This window comes from Bos indicus x Bos taurus, chromosome 4, assembly GCF_003369695.1.
Source record: "Bos indicus x Bos taurus breed Angus x Brahman F1 hybrid chromosome 4, Bos_hybrid_MaternalHap_v2.0, whole genome shotgun sequence".
In the NCBI taxonomy this organism is placed as follows: Eukaryota; Metazoa; Chordata; class Mammalia; order Artiodactyla; family Bovidae; genus Bos; species Bos indicus x Bos taurus.
Genome location: NC_040079.1, coordinates 57634654 through 57654462, shown reverse-complemented (window position 1 = coordinate 57654462; position 19809 = coordinate 57634654). Strand labels below are relative to the sequence as shown.

Below are 19809 nucleotides of genomic sequence, written 5' to 3'. Positions count from 1 at the left end.
TTCTTTGGGATTGCTCTGAATCGTTTTCTGATGCTTGAGGGAAAGTGCTTGGCTCTTTTGTTTTCACTTCTCTTATATTATGATAAACACATTTCAAATCTATAAATTTCCCTATAAGTAGTACCTTTTTTGCATCTTACAAGTGAACTATTTTGTGATTTTCTTTTTTAACCCAAAGATAAGTTTTATGTTATTCAGTTTCTAGCTGAAAGGACTTTTAAAGTCTTTCTTAGTTATTGTTTTCCAGTTTTGCTGCATTTGTGATTAGAAAAAAATAATTTGCATTGTAGAAATAAATTCACATAACCAACAAATATTGTGAACTTATTTTTTCTTCCTAGAGACTTTTCCAGTTGTGCTTTTATATACTTTGAATCTATACCATTCAGTGAAAAGATGTTTATGATATGTATAATCTTGCTTTGTTATTTGTTTTATCAGCATATAATGTCATTTGTTGTCTTTTTCATGTGTTTTTGTTTGAATTTAGTTTTGTGAGACATACATTTGCTAATGCAGGTTTCTGTGGTTCATTGTATCTGGTATATCTTGTTCTCTTTTTCTGCTTTTAGCCTTTCTGCAAACATGATACTGAATTTTTTCCCTTAACTCTAATTGAGCATCTGTCTTTAATTAGTGAACTTAAGGTCTTCACATTTATGGCAGTTATCATTATTTTGGGACTTCTTTCTTTCATTTTATTGAGATTTTCCAACCATTTTGCTTTTCTTTTAGATTCTTTTCCCTTTCCTTGGATTGGTGGTTTGCATATGCATTGTGTACTTTTAGGCCAAGGTATTCTCCCTATTGGTTTCTTAAACTTATTAGCATACATTTCTTCCCCTACAAGACACAGCATTTGAGATTCTTCAGGATATCCCATCGCCATTGAGTTCCTATTCACTCCCCAACCACCCCCCAACACTTCGTTTATGTATTGTTTAGCATTTTAGTCATGATTTGCTTTGGATATAATTTATCCCCTTTCCTACGGTTCTTGCTCTTTTAGACAATAATGAATTGAAACTTTGGCAAATGTTTTCTCATTTGTTAAATGAAAATAATTCTAGCTTCCTCATGTGGCTCGTTGTGGGAAGTAAGTGAGGTGATGTAAGTATGAACTTGGTGATACGTGAAGAATAGACAGATGCTAACTGTCAGTCAAAAGGTGTGTTTTATTCCAAGGTCTGCCTGTTGTCTGCTTCTTTCAAAAAGTCTCTTCAGTCTGCCTTTCAGAAATTCTGAATTATGTTTGTTTTTCTTTACTCAAAAACATGATGTCCCTTTGTGATTGCTGGATGTTACCAAGCCCACTGGATACCTTGTAGTGTATTTCACAAGGTTTAACACCTTGAGCAGGGAAAACTCAAGGGTAAAAGCCTGTGGAATGTGGTTGATGGTGCGTGGAAGGCAGGGTGTTGTTGGAGCTATCACTTGTCAGCCAAAGAACGGAGACTGTGAAATTGGAGGGTCCAAAAACAGCCGGGTGTTAGAACAGCAAGTTCTGCCGTGCAATGGAAGCTGTTTTTAGGTACTGTTAAGATTGAAATGAGTTACAGCAATGTATGGCATAATCTAATGGTGCCACCCTTTATTCCTTACTAGGCTCATATTGGCAACTTATTAACATCAAAATTCTTCAGTTACAAGGATTTTGACACTTTATTGTATACATGTGCAGCAGAGTTTGACTTTATGGAGAAGGAGGTAAGATGGGATTTATCCTTTTCTTTCCTTAGGTTTTGGTCCATTCATTTTTCATAAAGGTGCTCCTGTTATTCAGATTCTTACCGCTGTGCTCATATCTCAGTTTGAAGGAAAAGGAAAACCTTGCAGCTTAAACCAAGATGTTCCTGTTTACATTAGCACAGCCTCATGAAATATATGATTTCTTCTGATTTTGATAATTTAGAAACATGCATTCAGTCTAGCAATAGTTTTTAGGATGAGTAAACACAGAAGCATTTCAAGTTGCTTCCTTTCAAGGGTAGTATTGATTCAGTGAAACTCTCAAGCTTTTCAGTTTCCACTTGCTTTGTGATTATTTGTTTGAATAATCTCAGTGATTTGAAATATCATTGAATACAGGTTTTTCATTCCAACAACATTTGTCTTTCTAAAACTGTACTCGTGTGTTTAGAAGGAGATCTGAGAGTAGTTGAGTGGATTGTGAGACAGAAGTCTGCAGTATTACTTATGTTGTTGAGCAAGTGACTCTCATTCTTTGAACTGTAGCTTACTAGTTTCTGGTAGTATGCTACAAACAGATATTGTGAGAATGAAAGGAGATACATAGGAAATACCGTTGATATTTTAAGATGTTTCACATTAAATACTATTTTGTAATACTTTATGAGCTAGTTTGGTTCAACAGTATTTATATATATGTGCCTTTTGTGTGTGTGTATGTGTGTGTGTGTGTGTGTGTGTGTATACACACACCACCCATGTGGTCCTGATTTATGAGGATATTTAATTATCTCTGAGACATTTTTCTTCAAAGCTGTGTGTCTGTGTGTGTATGGAACTGGCCAACAGTCCTCTGCTGACACATTCATTTTCCCTGATCCCCACTGGGTCAAGCCACTGAATCACAGACCAGTTGGAAGAGAGTATGCCACATGGCAGATGACTCTTTACTCCAGTGACTTATCAGTCTTCATTTCCTGTGTTCTGGCAAGTGGTTTTGACACATAATGGCTGATAAAAAGTGTACAAGTGATAATGTTGAGCCTGCTGAAAGAAAATAGGGAAAAGTGTCTTGCCAAACATTAAAATGCATGCCTATAGCAGATCAAGACTCCTTCAAGGAGATGGTAAAGGAAGTATAGGCATCAACAGAGAAATTAGGGCTCAGTGTAAATCCTTTAACATTATTGAAAATAAACACGCCACTACATAGCCTTGAGAGTATGAATCATCAGTTATGTAACAGAAGAAATAGTTTACTAAGGCATAGCATGGCTTCAGCCAATTTGAAGAAAATGGCAAAGCCATGTCCAGCCGGCCATTCTTCATCTCCATAGGTATCTTCACAGGGACTGTGCTGTAGAGACAGAGCACAGTGCAGGTTCAGAGAGAGGGCATCTGCTGCATGGTGGGAAGAGGGAACAATTTAACACAGTATCATACTGGTATGGAAAGACACTTAAGATGTATAATAGGGTAAGCAACATGCTGTGATCTTATTGAGCTATGATTAGCACACATAAAGTGTAAGCAAAATTTTAACACTGGTTTTCTTTTCTTTTTTCTGGTGAAGAGGTAATTAGTGATTAACTTTATTTTGTAATTTGCGTTTTCTAAATTTTCTATAGTAGTCATATTTTAATTGAATTGTACTATTGAAAGGTAGTAAAAACCAGTGAGGGAGATCTTTGCCTTTTAGATATGAAAATGGAAAGCAACAGTATTTAAAGTACAAAGACATCAAAATAGGAACGTTATGGCCAAAAATAAACAATGCTGGACAGACCCCATGTGTATGTACTTAACTATGTTTTTGTGTATGTACTTGGTATGAAATGAAGAGAGCAGAGAGCACCATAGCTAAGTGATAAAAGATGCATTGTTTCATGAATATTATTTGAAAAATTGAACTGGGGTGGGAAATCAGGTTAAAGCTTTGTATCATATGCCAAACTTCATTTCAGTTGATGTGTTAAATATAAATGAAGCTTGAAAAATTAGTTTGAGAAACATTTCTTAACTTCATATTAGTACAAAATGCATATGAGAATGATTAATAGATTTGTCTGCATATAATTTAAAACTGTTATATGTACAGTTTTGTACATTAAATGTTATAAAAATTACAATCAAATGACTAACTGGGATGATTCTTGTGATAAAATCACGGAAACTAGAGATTAATTAGTTTAGGAGTGTTCAAATCAATAAAAAATTATCAAGGACCCTCACTCTTTCTCAGCACCAAAAATGTACAGCCCCACACTGTTCCCCTACCCACCTATGCAGAAATGGGCAAAGGACGTGAACATATACAATCCATCAGGGAGGAAATGCTGATAACTGATTAAAATGTGAAATTCATTGTCTGCTTCATTTTTTCTCCATTTTCTAGTGCTCACAATGAGCGTCTGTAACTTTTATGCTTAGAATAAAATCAATAATTATGAGAAATATTAAAAGAATTTATAATTCTAATAGAACAAGCGTGTACACATATCTCTCACTATGGTTTTTTTCCTTTGCATTTGTTTTTTTTTTTTTAAATTGAGGTATTAGTGCTTTGCAACATTGTGTTGGTTTCTGCTGTGCACCAAAGTGAATCAGCTGTATGCATACGTATATCCCTCCCTCTAAGACCTCCCCCGACAATCCCACCCCACTAGATCACCACAGAGCACTGAGCTGAGCTCTCTTCACTATTACGGCAGGTTCCCCACCAGCTATCTGTTTTATACATAGTGGTGTATTACATCAATCCTAATCTCCTAACTCACCCTGCTCCCCCTTCCTCGCACCCCTGTGTCCACATGTCTGTTCTGGACATCTCCATCTCTATTTCTGCTCTACAAATGGGTTTTTAGATACCATTTTTCTAGATTGCACATATATACATTAATATATGATATTTGTTTTTGTCTTTCTGACTTACTTCACACTAATAAACTTTTGGAATATAATGTTAAAATTGTTTGAGCTCTATTAAACTTTGTTAAGTATTTTTAACACAATTTTTTAAATACTTCCTTTTTAAAGAAAACAATCTTACTACTTTTCTTATATTTATTGTTATTATTAGCAAATGTCTAATTTTTGAAATAATAAAATAGTTATTATAAATTATCAAAATTGCTTGTCTAATACAGAATAGAAAGTGAGAAAATTGGACTAAGGAGAGAGAAATCAGAAAATGCTACTTACCTTATGTTTTGTAGAATTAAAATGTACCAGTATTTTTAATATGGTTGAATCTAGCCTTCTGTTTATAAACATATTGAGGAAAGCATGCATAATTTCATGTAATGATAAAAGATTACTTTTGTGATGGAATGTGTTGATAACAAGCAAATCGATTGCAATTTAGAAATTTCAGGCGGAGAATTGTTTGAGACTGTGATCTCAAATTATTGAGAGGTGTATAGGATTGCAATGTGTAGGGCTTTTTTAGTTTAAAAAAAAAAAAAAAGATTTTTATTCCAGATAAAATGCACAGTAAAGCTCATGCCATTCTGCTGACCCTCACTGAATATTGGGCTCTCTAGTTAGAACAGTACTGTGCAAAAGTGAATAGTAATCTTTCTAGTTGCGTTTTACACTACAAGTGTTTGGGAACTGTATCTGTTAGTGTTTTCAACTCAGCATTTTGGGGAAGTTCATTTCTATGAAAATGTATCTCCATTTTTATGATGGGAATCAGTGGGTAGATTGGTGAATGCATAAGTTTCTTAACATGTTTTAAAACTCACTTGGTTCATGATTGGCAGTTTCATTTGAAATAACATTCTTCTCTAATGAAACACTTCTTTGAATTTCAGACTCCCTTGAGGTATACAAAGACATTATTGCTTCCAGTAGTTCTTGTTGTGTTTATTGTAATCATTAGAAAGGTAAGTCTTTTCTTTACCTTACGAGTACTTTCTCATAATAAAACATGTTCTTATTTCTTCATAGTAGTTACATGTACTAGGCTACATGTTAATCTAACACAATACTTACATAGATTTATTGAAGCACACTCTGTATTTTCTTACTAATAACCTTTGATGAATATTTATAAATCTTAAAAAATATTGTGCTAGTTACCAACATAAAGTAAACCTAAGAAAAGGACACTTACATTTTGATAGTCATGTATTTTGAAAGATAGGATCAGAGAGATCATGTTGACCCACATACAATTGTTTCTGCTCATGTAAATTATTATTGACTCACTTTTAACTTTTATGTAACATTTTATTAAAATATTTAACATATGCCTTTCTAAGTCATTTGTGTAGTATTCATTAAATTCTGGATAGAGTTTATTATTAATCAAAAGGAAAAATAGAATATTAACAATGTTTTACTAAACTCAATGAAATAGACTCCCAACTTAGCTTTGATAATGAAATCTTAAGTCCAGATATAAATCAGGCCAAGGAAGTTCTAATCTTTAGCAAAGAGTGGTATGATATTCTTTTTTCTTCTTAAGAGTTAGTGAACTTTATAACTACAAATGTTTTAAGTGAATGACTTGGGTTTAGTCTGTAATTGAAAAATAAATGATAGACCCTAAAGGTTTTCTAATTCAGAGCTATTATTTCTATGTTAGTACAATGTCATGTATTTGTGGAATATTCTGTATTGTAATTATTGTTCATATCATATATTTATAATCTAACTATTTCACATACCTTATTTCAGTTGGTTCTTCAGTAACATTCTAGGGTACAGATACTATTATTACCATTTTGGCAAATGCAAAATTGGAAGGTCGGAGAGGTTGTTACTGGCCTCACATCATCTCCATTAAAAAGCAAGGGAAGAGTGAGAATCAGATGGCCCCTTTACCCTCCTGTTTGGACATCATAGTTATTATTCCTGTATAGTGTATAGTTAAGTAGAGGCACTACCAAGAACCTGAATGTGGTGGAATTCAGTAAAGGTGAATTAGAAGCTGAAAGGTCAGGTTTCAAGACCCTTCTTAGTTGTTGTCCACCTTCAGGAAGATCATTCAATCCTTCTGAGCCTGTTGCTCATTTATAACATATTTAATAAAACCTAATCTGAACAGGGTTGATTATAGATATGCTTAAGTACATATACAAATGTAAGATTCTGTTGTCATAATTACTATTTCTGAGTTACTTCTTATCTCCATACTTCTGTATTTTAAAGTAAGTAAAAGTTTGAAAGTCTAGAAAATGTTACTTGAATTTTTTTTCCAATACAGCTGTTATAAAGTGTTTAAAAATCTATTTGCAGGTTATTAGTGACATGTGGGTTGTCTTAACTAAACAGCAGACACATATAAGGTAAATATGGCATTAATGACTTTGTTACTTCCTCCAGTTTATTAAGTAGGTATTTACAGGGTATTAATTTTATAGTTATGTGTTGTGCACGCAACATTTGATAACTGATGTTTCAGTTGTTGCCATCCCCCTTCTCTGCTTTTATCCTTATTCCCTCTCTGAGCAGAGCTAAGCACATCACTTACTTGTCTCTAAGCCCCATCCAGTATGCTCTGACAGTAGCCCTACACGTATTTCTACTTGAAGGACACAGCTTTGTGCTTCAGTTTGGCAGGTAAAGCAAATTACTCTGTTGATGGTTTTAGGACCAATGGACAGCCTTTTGACAGAAGAAGAGGGAAATGTAAAAGTGGATCATACCTCAGTTTTTACATAAAATAAATTCCAGATAGATCAAAGATTTAAATATAGAGAAAAATGAAACTCCCAAATAAACCAAGAGTTTATCATAATGTTAGAGTTAGAGGCCTTGTTAAGAATGGCATAAAACCGATAAGGTAGAAGGAAAGGTTGATATGGTTGACCAGATAAATTCTATGGTAAAATACCATAAGCATTATTCAAAGCAAATACAACTTGGGGGAAATATTTGCAGATCATAACAAGGTAGTAATGACCATCACACATAAAGAACTTCTATAAATTAACAAGAAAAATGCTAAAAACCCATTTGAAAAATGAGTGAAAGGTACACACAGGCAGCTGAGAAAACACATTCCCATTTTCGCTTTCCCACTACACTCATGTCCCACGAATCTCTTTTGTGCTCTTTGACCAGGAAAATCAGTTTCCTGCCCTTGCAGTGGTTGTGCGCTAAGCCTGTAATTGTGCCCCAAGCCCGTAATTGTGCCCCCTGCTTCCCACAGCCTGTCTTGGCATGACTCACTTCTCTAATCTTTGCCTAAATGTCACCTCCTGTAAGAAGCCTTTTCTGCCTATCATCTCTGAGTAGATCCCTTGTCTCCTTGCTTGTTATTCTCCACTGTCACACCCTTTTTCTTTCTCTCAGCATTTTTCACCATGTGTTTACAAACTGCAGTGTTGTTGCCTGTATCTCCTGAAAGGGGGGATGGCCATTTCTGTTCAGTTCAGCAGTTTATATGCAGTGCCTGGCATATGAGGAAAGAATAGTAGTTGAGTGATAAAGGCTTATGCATGAGTAAATAGATACATGAAAAAAATGCTCAGTCCCATGATAATGTGGAAACCTTTTTACTTGCCAGGTTTGTAAAAATTAATACCCAGTGCTTGCAAGGGTGGTAGGGCAGTAAAGCAAAACATATGGTGGGCCTGTCCTTTAACCCAGCAGTTTCACTGATGCAAATTTGTCCCCTAGAAACGCTCATAGAAATGCAGAGGTGATGGTACAGAGATGCCCACTGTGGTGGTGTGTAAATGTGAAAGTGAAAACAGCCAAAGTATTCGGTAGTACAGGATTGGTTTAATTATGAGCCAGTCAGAAAGTAGAATTCTTTATGGATATTTCATCATACGTCTTTGAATTAAAAATTATAAAACATATAAAGGATGATTATACTTTTATTTTAAATATGAAGATTTTATATGTTTATTTGTACATAGGGATGTGGAAAGATAAAACTTATTAGTAGGGGATAGGATTAGAGGATGGAGTAAAGGAAGTTTTAATTCTAGTTTCATTCTTTTGTGAGTTTTTTGGGGGGCAGTAGAGATTGTTGAATTTGTGTGTCTGTATATTTTCTTTTATAACACAGCCTTATGTATTGTTCTTTAACCTCTGCAGTGATAAATTATTGCATGCACTCTGGTTCTCATTTAGAAGCAATTTATTGTAACTGTACCCTTGCTTCTACCCGACACCTTTGAGGGCTGAGAAAAAGGAAAAAGCTTCTAGTACATAAAGCCAAAATTTATTTTCGATTGAGATGAAAAATTTTTAAGAGCTCAGAAAAGGGCTAAAGGTTACAACTATAGTATGCATCTGGAAGAGAAAGGTGGAACTTTTCACAGAAACAAGAGAGTCTTTTCAATAATAACTCAACTATAGAAATAATTATAGAAAAACACTGAGCTTCCCGGGGCTCTCAATCTAGGTAGGATCAGAGCTTTTTGGAAAGGAGAAAGGCACATTGACATTTCATTTTGCATTAAGTACCAAAGTCATATGCCAATATAAAAAGGGGAGGGGTAGGATACACATTTTAATTCTCAAGATGTGAGCACGAGTGTCTCCTTTATTCAGGGACCTAGGGGTTAAAGGAGGATAAAGACAGTATGATGAGGTAGAAAATGTATTGATTCTGAAACCAGTCAATATATAGACCTGACTTTGCTGCTTACTAGCTCTGTGACTTGCTTTCCTTAGCTGTCAGTTGGGATAATAAATAGTTGTAAGATCAGAGTTAATGTAATGGTCATATTAATGGTCATATTAACATTAATATAATGGTCATATTAACATTCTAGGTGCTTAATAAATGGTAATGGATAATTTGTACTTGGAATGAAAGAAGAATAAAGGAGGACCCATTCACTTCCTTCATTTGCCTAATATATTTACTCTTTGCTAGTACATCAGTATTTTTGAAACCAAATCGTCCAATCAGATACTATGCTACCCAGATTACCTAGATTAGGGGTTAATTGAATCATTTGTTCATTCATTCAAAAAAAAAGAATTGAACTGTATTTGCTAGGCATTGCTCTAGGTCTTAGGTCTTGAAATATTTCAGTGTTTAGCATAGAGAAGGCATGTGTTATCGAGTTGTATATTTGTATCTCTGATCCAGACTTCTCCCTTGAACTTAAGATTTATACATAGACTCAGTGTTTGTCATCTCTATTTGGGTGTCTGGTGAGAATCTCAAATTCTGTGAACGCAGTACTGAGCCTCTGAATGTGCTTCCCTGTCAGCACACTTCTGCTGGATCTTCTTCAGCTCATTTTCCTTCTGGCTCCCTCTTCTCTAATCATGCCGTCTTTACTGTCAGCCTGCCAAGGAGCCAGCTGCCATGAGTTAGTGAGTGAGTGAAGTTGCTCAGTCGTGTCTGACTCTTTGTGACCCCATGGACTGTAGCCCACCAGGCTCCTCCGTCCATGGGATTCTCCAGGCAAGAATACTGGAGTGGATTGCCATTTCCTTCTCTGCTACCATGGGGCTTTGTCATGTTTGTTCTCTCTGCCTGAAGTGCTCTTCCACCGGGGATCCTCAGGCTCCAATTCTCAGGTCCTCAAGGCTCTGCTAAGAGTTACTCAGTTGGTGACCACACAGATAAATTTATACCACCCTGGACATCCAGTACTTCCTGCATCTTTTCCCTGGTTTCCTTTTTTCTGCATGGTATTTATTGCTATGTAATGTTTGCTTATTTGCTTCTGTTTGTCTCCTTCAACTTATATGTAAACTCTGGGGCACAGTTTCCCCCCCACCCCATCTTATTTACTGCTGTGTCTTCAGTGTTCAGTGAAATTGAGTGAATGGATGGATTTGTACCCTGTCCTCCTGAAGGGTTCATTTCAGTAGGGGGAGTCAGAGGATACTCAAGTAAACCTATAAGTGAACATTTTATTTTCTATGAGAAGATAAAACAGGGAAATGGAGTGTGAGTGATCAAGGTGGGAGGCACTGAATATGGGAGTCAAAGGAGCTGTCTGATGTTTTAAGGCGTAAAATGAGTCTAGTGTGACGGAGCACAGTTGGTCAAGAGGGAACACGGTAGAAGGTGAATTTCAAGGGTGAAAGATGGGGACCATCTAAAGAAGACTATGTGTAAATACCAAAAAAAAGCAAACCCATAACCAACTAGAAAGTCTTAAGAATGGCATATCTGGATTCCCATTTTTGAAATTTGCTCTCAGTGCTGTGATGAGACTCAACACAGGGTTGGGGTGCTGGGAAGGGGACCAGCGTGAGATGTGGGGGGGATAGGCCTATAAAGATGTATCCTTTCTTAGGAAATTAACATCAAGCAAAACTAAAGGTGGCATTTTGTGACTATTTTTTGTTTCAGAACTGCTGCTGTGAAAAAGTCTTGTGTGTGGCTTCCTATATTGTCTCTGTGGCAGTTATAGTTTATGTGGGAGCCAAGGGACCGCTGGGGACAGGAAGTAGGGCTATGGGACTGTGAGGGCTCCCTGCTTTGTCAGGATATTACTTGTGAGGTATGTGATACATGGCAGCCAGCAAGTCTTGTTGGCCTAAAAATACCCATGTAGTCAGATATGTGGGATGTGCAAAATTGTTTTAAAAGACTGTAGCATCTGTTTGGTTTATAACTTTTAGTTATTTTGGTTTACATGTATGTGTCCTGAGGGAATATTATAGAAGTTGTAAAACTCATATTTGTCAGGTAAAAATGCACATGATTGAAGTGCTTCAATGGTGATTCAATGGTAGTATTTCTTTTTTCATTTCAGAAAACACCAGTTTGATCATGGAGAGGTAAAGACTTAATATTACCAAAGTGTGCCTTGTTTTAATGTTTGTATATATTTGGACTTTTCTTTCTATTCATTTTCTCACTTTAAATAGGCCTGTATGCATTTTTATGAGAATACTACAAATATGACCATTCATTTGTTAAAGTAGGTAGCTAGGAAACTCACTTGGTCTGTTCTGATCATCATCAAGGTAATAGCAGTTCACTGCTGGGGTCCATTTAGGCACTGTTGCAGAGTATCTTTGACATGATTGGAGATCATTTTCCTCTCTGCTCACCTTGCCCAGAGGCCTCAGAGATGTGACTGGCTGCTGTTCCCATTTCCTGGTGATTCAGCCTGTTTCTTTTTAAATAAGGGATAATTGACATATAATGCTAGTTTCAGATGTACAGCATACTGATTTGAATTTGTGTACCTTGTGGATTGATCACCACAGTAAATCTAGTTAAAATTCTTACTATACATAGTTACTAAAAATTTTTTTCTTGTGATGAAGACTTTTAGGATCCTCTTTCTTAGCAATGGCATGGTGACTATAGTTGATGATACTGTATTTCATATTTCCACCTGGTTCAGAAGTGTGGGCTTTATTAACCCCAGACTTGATTCTGAGTGGAATTATAGGTCCACTTGCCTTAAGGATTTTATAATTTTAGCCCTCTAATAAAATGGAGAAGTTTGAAAGTGAATTTTAAGACTTGTTTATTTCAGAAATCAAAATATTGTTTCTAAGAAAAAGTACTCTTTTCTAGTATATTCACCAATTTAACAATATATTCTTAAACTTCACAAATATTAGGAGTAAAAAATATATTCTCTGTCTTTCAGCTGGTTTATCACGCATTGCAACTGCTAGCATATACAGTCCTTGGTGTTTTAATTATGAGACTAAAGCTCTTCTTGACACCACACATGTGTGTTATGGCTTCCTTGATCTGCTCAAGACAGGTGAGATGATTGTTATGTCGGTATTATAGATGCTGTGATAATTTTACCCCAGCCTTTGTTACTAAGTGGCTCTAAAATAATATTGAATTGCCCAAAGTTCTTTAAATTGTTATAATTAAAGTTCTTCATGGTTTTGTTATAATCTTTCCAAAGGTTAAGGGCCACAGCAGATCATTTATCCTTTTAACTTCTAAAATGGTCCTAGGCATACAACAAACACTCATTCAGTGCGGGCTAAATTCATGAATGGTAACTATGTAGATATTGACAGAAAGCAGTGATCGCACAGGGGCCCACACTCAGAAGGACTCTGCACCGAGATTGATGCATAGCTATTTCGCTGCTTTGAATGTCTTAAAAATTGTCAGTCAAGGAACCCATGTTTTTATTTTGCACTGAGTTTGGCAAATTATTTAGGTAGGCCTGACCTTACTGGAACCTGGAAGTAGAGAGAGCAAATTAAGAGAAGAATTTCTTAAACCATGTCCCACCTATATAAAGCTAATGGTAGAATTCTTTCGACCCCTCAGGTTATTGTTTCTGGAACTTTTCCTTCGAATTATTAGTCCTGTATCTGGGATGCTAGCAGAGACTGTATTCTTCTCTGGGAAGAACTTTTGCTTATTTCAGGTTGCAGGCTGCTTGTACTAACCATTGTCAATGTGTTCTTTATTTGATTTCAGCTATTTGGATGGCTCTTTTGCAAAGTGCATCCTGGTGCTGTTGTTTTTGCTGTGTTAGCAGCAATGTCAATACAAGGTTCTGCAAATTTACAAACCCAGTGGAATATTGTAGGGGAATTCAGCAATTTGCCACAAGAAGAACTTATAGAATGGATTAAATATAGTACTAAACCGGGTAAAAAAAAGTCTTATTATTTAGCTGTGGTTTTCCCTATGGTTTTATATACAAGTGCGCAACCTTCAACTTAGTTACTTCCAGTGGTTTTAATCTTTCTAAGAAACCCTGTTTCTCGATTATCTAGAAAGAGAGAGATGTTAATCTTGCTTATGAAATTTGCTAAAGAAATGTTGTAAGTATTTTCTTAATAATTTATTTCTCTGTTTTCCATAAATTCTAATTTTTTAAAAAATATATCCAAAGTTTTGCATGGCACAGTTTAAAATGATTTATGGTATGCTTATTTTCCTGATTAATTTTTAATCTCAGTCCTTCACATTCCTTCTTGAAATGAACTCAAGGAATATGATACTTGATTCATGTATCCAAAGGGAACTTTTTGTTGTCATAAGGGAGGCCTGGCGTGCTGCAGTTCATGGGGTCGCAAAGAGTCGGACATGACTGAGCAACTGAACTGAATATCAAATCATCTTTCAGAATTCCTTGGTGCTGTAAAACTTCTCTAGTCAATGTGTTACTTCTTCTTAGAATCAGGAAAAGACACTAAAAACAACCAACCAAAAGAAACAGAGATCTTCAGTGATGAGGCTTTGTCTTGCAAGGAAAATATTTTATCCAGACTTGGTTGCTGACCACCATTTTATCAGCTACCCAATTCATTCTGGTTCTGTTACTGAATCTTTATGTCACGATTCAGGCCTCAGCTTTTTCACCTGGGAAGTAACGGAGCTGACCAGAGGGGGACTCCTTGTCACGTCCCCCGGGTCTTCCTAAGCCCTTTGCTCCTGCTTTGCAGATGCAGTGTTTGCGGGTGCCATGCCCACAATGGCAAGTGTTAAACTCTCCGCACTTCGGCCCGTTGTGAATCATCCACATTATGAAGATGCGGGTTTAAGGTTAGTACACAATTATCGCATTGTTGAAAACAAGTTTTTCATACAAATAGAAAATGAGTGAGGGAACCAGCAGCATAACAAGAAGTGTTTCAAAAAGGATATGGCGAACTGGAGTATATAGAGGCTGGGGACAAAGAATACTGAGATAACATGGTTAAGTTCAGTGCAAACTGTTAAGGCCCCATAGGACAATAAAGCTGCAGTCTTTGGGGTTCTCTTCTCTCCTTGGCAGCATAAAGAAATCACACAGTGTCTGTGTTATACAGGGCTCCAAAACACCCAGGTCCTTATTAGTTATCATCACCTTTAAGTTCCTCCAGAAAATTCATTAGCCTATAGTTTTCATTAAGGTTTTCTCATAGGATATTTTTCTTGAATTTTGAGGAGTCAGTTGAAATGGAATCTAATTCAAGGAGAGGTTTTATTTTTTATTCTCTAATTTTCACCAATATAGTTCTACTGAAATGATCATGTGTTTTTTTTCTACTATTTTTTCATAAGTTAGAATGTTGTGTTCTCTTTGAAAATGTTTGTCGCTCAGTCATGTCCAACTCTTTGTGAGCCCGTGGACTGTAGCCCACTAGGCTCCTCTGTCCATGGAATTCTCCAGGCAAGAATATTGAAGTGGGTTGCCATTTCCTTCTCCAGGGGATCTTCCCAACCCGGGGATTGAACCTGGGTCTCCCAACATTGCAGGCAGATTCTTTACTGTCTGAGCCACCAGGGAAGCCCATGTTCTCTCTGAAAAGGAAAAAGATTAAATTTTCATTTAATTTCTAGGTTGGTCAGCTAGTCATTTCCTAAGTGATTGGTGATCTTATTAATATTTTATGTAACAGTGGGCCATACCTTTTATAAATAAAAAGCTTTTTCATTAAAAAATCAATTTTAGCAAACTAATTTCTGGAGCAACTGTGTTGAATAAACTTAGTTTTTTGTTTTAATTATGAATAAAATGGAGAGCCATTTAATACTAATTGTTGGTTATCAAAGTTAGGACTGTCGTACCTTTAAAGTTAACAACAAACCTTTAAAGTAGTCCTGTAGTTGTCTTTGTGTAGCTCATACTCGTATCTGTGATAGAGTGATGGGAAATTTAAATCAAGCAATCAAACAAGCCAAAAGACTGAGTTTGGCGATGAAAAGATTCATTAAACTGAACTTCTTCTCTCAGGACTCTTGTGCTGCCTGTGCCTTTTTTGGTTGACGTCCCCAATGCCCCTGAGCCAGGAGCTCTTGTGAAGAATGTCCTCTTGACCTGATTTTTCTATAGAGTCTTTCTTCTAGTTCCATTCAGTACTTCTGTCCAAATAGGTTGATTGCATTCTTTTGATCTTGAAAATCTTCTGCCCAATTAATTTTCTTTACAGAGCCAGAACGAAAATAGTATATTCGATGTATAGTCGGAAAGCAGCTGAAGAAGTGAAGCGAGAACTGATAAAGTTACAAGTGAATTACTACATTCTGGAAGAATCGTGGTGTATAAGAAGATCCAAGTGAGTACTCAGCAACAGTACTTTATATTCATAGGACATTAAAGTTAATTCAGTCTCATGGCAAGTGCTTTACTAGTTGTATGTGTGAAACATATATAATATTTAGCAAAGTATAAGCCAAAAAACCTTTCTAATAATTATTTGGAGTTTTTTTCTTTTCAAATCATTATAAATATCTTTTTAATTTGTAATGATCTGCATGTGCACATTTCCTTTGTATGTGCACTTATTGATAATTTCCCAAATTGTTCACACTTGTCTTTGGTGTTTTTTTAAAAAACTCTAAAGTTGGATGTATTTTCTTTCAAAAGACTTGTAGAGTTGAAGCCAAGTAGTGGAGAGTCTCACTGTAATGAAGTCCAGCAGCTTTATCTGTTCCACATCTCTACAACTTATGTCCTGGGATAGAGGGGACCCTCTCCCAAATTCACCTTAGAGCAGGGATCCCCCAACATCTGGGTCTAACACCTGATGATCTGAGTTGGAGCTTTGTAATAATAGAAATAAAGTGCACAATAAGTGTAATGCACTTGAATCATCCTGAAGCCTTCCTCTGCCCCGCTTCTTTGGAACAATTATCTTCCGTGAAACTGGTCCCTGGTGCCAAAAAGGTTGAGGAACTTCTGACTTAGAGTGAAGCTTCTGTCTTACTGTTTGTGTCTTATTTGAGTGGGCAAATGATTAACATTACAGCAACCCCTATTCTCCTGGGTTTATATTTTAAATTTTTTCTATTTCCACAGAGAAGTTCACTAAGCACATTAGAGCAATAAGAGTTGGTAAGATTTCAAAGCAAATATGAATTCTAAAGGTGGGCTGCAGTCCATGGGGTCGCTAGGAGTCGGACACGACTGAGCGACTTCACTTTGACTTTTCACTTTCATGCATTGGAGGAGAAAATGGCAACCCACTCCAGTGTTCTTGCCTGGAGAATCCCAGGGATGGGGGAGCCTCGTGGGCTGCTGTCTGTGGGGTCGCACAGAGTCGGACACTACTGAAGCGACTTAGCAGCAGCAGCAGCAGCAGCAGCAAAGTAGACTATTTAGAAATGTTGCACTTGGGTGAAGTGAAGTTATGAAGTGAAGTTGCTCAGTCGCGTCTGACTCTTTGCGACCCCATGGACTGTAGCCTACCAGGCTTCTCAGACCATGGGATTTTCCAGGCAGGAGTACTGGAGTGGGTTGCTGTATCCTTCTCCAGGGGATCTTCCTGACCCAGGGATCAAACTGAGGTCTCCTGCATAGTAGACAGACACTTTACCCTCTGAGCCACCAGGGAAGCCGAAAGCAAATGATAGCTTACTATTAAAATACTGAAGCGTCATCCCATAAGGAATATAGAAAGTAGTTTTTATCAGAAATCAAGGATATTTTATGGAACACTATTATTTTTTTTTTTAATTTTCATTACTCTAAGTAAACAGAAATCTTCAGGAGGTGCTATATCTGTGGCTTAATCAATCTCATTCACCATGTATTTCAGTGATACACGAAGGTGCTAAGATAAAATGATTAAATATTGACTCAGGAGTAAAAGTAGTTCTGAGGCAGTATCTATCAAGTGTTGCCCACAAGGAAACTCAAATAATTGTTTATTGTTGAATGATTTTCCAGTGAGTATGTCCCAAGTGACTGGAATTTAATCAAGATCTACAGAAAATGTTACTGAATCATAATTGAGAAAATGCTCCACGTCTTTATGAACATAAGGATATGTATGAAACTTATATACATAACCTTTAACTTTGTTATATAAATTTAGGACAAAAAGTTGTAAGCATCTCTCATAACAATTTGATGAAGACATTGTAATAAATGAATGTTGGCCTGACATTTACAATCAGAAGGACTCAGTTTCTTGGCAGATTTCTGGCAGCACTGGGGTCTTTACTGTCTCAGGGTTTACTTTCTGACTCAGTGATGCCAACCTGAAACACCTGTAAGTTACTGGAACATAAAAATTGTTTTGTGAGCTCTCTTCCCCAAACAAATGATGAACCTTGATTCAAGAGTCTTCATTTTTCCCTAGACCCATGCATATTTGAATATGTGAAAATTGCAGAGGCTGGCGTTCTTTATTCTAAGATGTTGATAGAGCTCCTTGGATTTGCATAGTTGTAGTAGTCTCATATTCTGATGGGCAGAGCACTGGTTTTTGTACACAAGAAAGGATCAAAAGACAAATTTAGGAAGTATGGCAATAAATCTTGGACACTGCACAAAGTCAGCAGTGAATTAACTGGCTTCTGATCCTCTTCATTTGGAGCTCACCTCCAGGGACAAGGCTGAGAGTTGGGTGGGGTGGAGGTTTGTGCTGGATTTCCCCTGCTGCACTGATTGCCCTTGTTGTGTTTGGGCAGCAGGAGTGGAGAGAGAGGAAAAAGAGGAAGTGGCTTCCTCTTATCTGGTTCCCCCTCAGTAACGACACTCTCCATCTTCTACAGGATTGTAAGTCTCAGAAAGTCTTAGGCAGGTGCACTCTGCTCAAAGCTTGAAACAGAACACACCTGTGCTCTCTGTTCTGACAGAGAAGCAAATGGAGGGCTCAGAAGAGGAAAGGGAAGAAGGACTAATATTCAGTACTCTTACTTTCACAGTAGGAAGAACTGAGTTTCTGGCCAGAGCTGTCAACCAGAATTGGAACCTTCCTTACTGCTTTGGCCCTCACTTTCCAATTCTGTCATGCCAGCCTAAGACAGTTGTATGTGATTGGAAAAGAAAAATATGCCCGAACAGGGGGAGCAAATGGGGAACTAGTATAGGAGAAGAAAAGGAAGAGGCACTAATCCACCTGGAGCTTAAACTGATATCTGCCACGGTGGGCCCTATATATGTGCTCTCATTTACAGAGTGGCTTAATTGTGCACTTGATTATTCTTGAAATACTTAATACCCTGTGTTCAAATACAAGTAGGAAAATATACTCAAATACAAGTTACAGATTCAGTTTTTAATTAGCTCCTTTTTTATTCTCAATTCTCTGCTCCTTCTCATTAATTCCCATAATAGAGTTGACATAAAAGTAAAAAACATCAATTCAGAAGAAAATTACTGAGATTTTCACTAATGCTGTTTTAAAGACATAGCTGACTGGCCTCAGGAAACTTTAGAAAACTCAGACAAGAACTAAAAGATGTTACACTTAGAGCTCACAAAGGCGGCTCTTTGTCTCGTCTTTTCCTGAAAGCAGTTGAACTCAGTAGCTGGTGCTTCGTGTGTGTTTCACTCTCTACTATCACTGGCCTGCAGTGTAGTAACAGTTTGGCCTTGGTATGTGTGAGAAAATTAAAAGATGGAAAACCCAAGCCCAGTCATATCTTCATAGGTTAATAGAATCTCATATCAGCGAGGGTGTGAAGAAAAGTGTGCACTGAACACTCTTGTGGGAACACTCACTGGTAATACCTTTTTGGAAGATAATTTGATAGACGCATAGTGAAAATTGAATAGCGTTTTGACATGGTGATAGCACTGCTTCTAAAAACTTAGCTTATAGAAAGATAAAGGCACAAAATTATTTATATCAGCATTGTTTTATAATGACAAAAATGAGAAACAATTAAGATATCTATCCATGAAAGAGTGATTAAATAATACATAAAAGTACTACACCTATGAAAAAGAATAAGGTAGGTCTTCATGAAATTGGACAGTGACCACTTTCTGTTGCTAAGTGAGGAGTCCCAGGTTAATCTCAGTTTTGTAAAAGCAACCCGGGAGCACCTGTGAATATAAATGTCTGTGCCTATGTTTTTGTGTGCTTGTATGTCTGAACGTGAATAAAAAAGGTCGAACAGAATGCGTGCTGGATTGTTTATAGAAGCACCTCTGAGGAAGGGCATTGGAGGTGATAGTGGCTTCTACTTATTTATTTTGATAGGTTCATATTTTGACATCTTTTGAGTGAAGGTTCCCTTTAAATTAAAGATGTTAAAAAAAAATAAATTAAAGATGTTATGGAAAAGGAGAAAGCATGTGCATTCCTGTCTAGTGCTTGCCTCGTGGTAAATAGCAGGGTCATGGGGCTGCCCTTGGTAATTAAAGGGACTTGTTGGAAATGGTGTTTTCTCTTACAAAGAAAAGTGAAGCAGCTATGACAAAACACAAGCTGTTGTCAAATCTCTATAATTTTTCCTTGGTTTTTCTGTTTTTTAGCATTTTAAAAATGTAAAATTTGTGAAATCCCTTTCACTTTTTTTGTTTTTAA

General features: G+C 36.7%; 1 protein-coding gene across 1 annotated transcript in view; it reads left to right on the top strand.

Annotated features, from left to right (window-relative positions):
* Positions 1 to 19809, top strand: part of DPY19L1 (dpy-19 like C-mannosyltransferase 1) — a 92920-nt gene that overhangs the window by 66070 nt on the left and 7041 nt on the right. Inside the window, exons 14-21 of the mRNA XM_027539509.1 lie at positions 1606 to 1707; positions 5505 to 5576; positions 6934 to 6983; positions 11379 to 11403; positions 12231 to 12350; positions 13034 to 13208; positions 14008 to 14107; positions 15478 to 15603. Of these exons, the coding sequence (XP_027395310.1) occupies positions 1606 to 1707; positions 5505 to 5576; positions 6934 to 6983; positions 11379 to 11403; positions 12231 to 12350; positions 13034 to 13208; positions 14008 to 14107; positions 15478 to 15603 (770 nt within the window). The remainder of the gene's footprint in view (positions 1 to 1605; positions 1708 to 5504; positions 5577 to 6933; positions 6984 to 11378; positions 11404 to 12230; positions 12351 to 13033; positions 13209 to 14007; positions 14108 to 15477; positions 15604 to 19809) is intronic.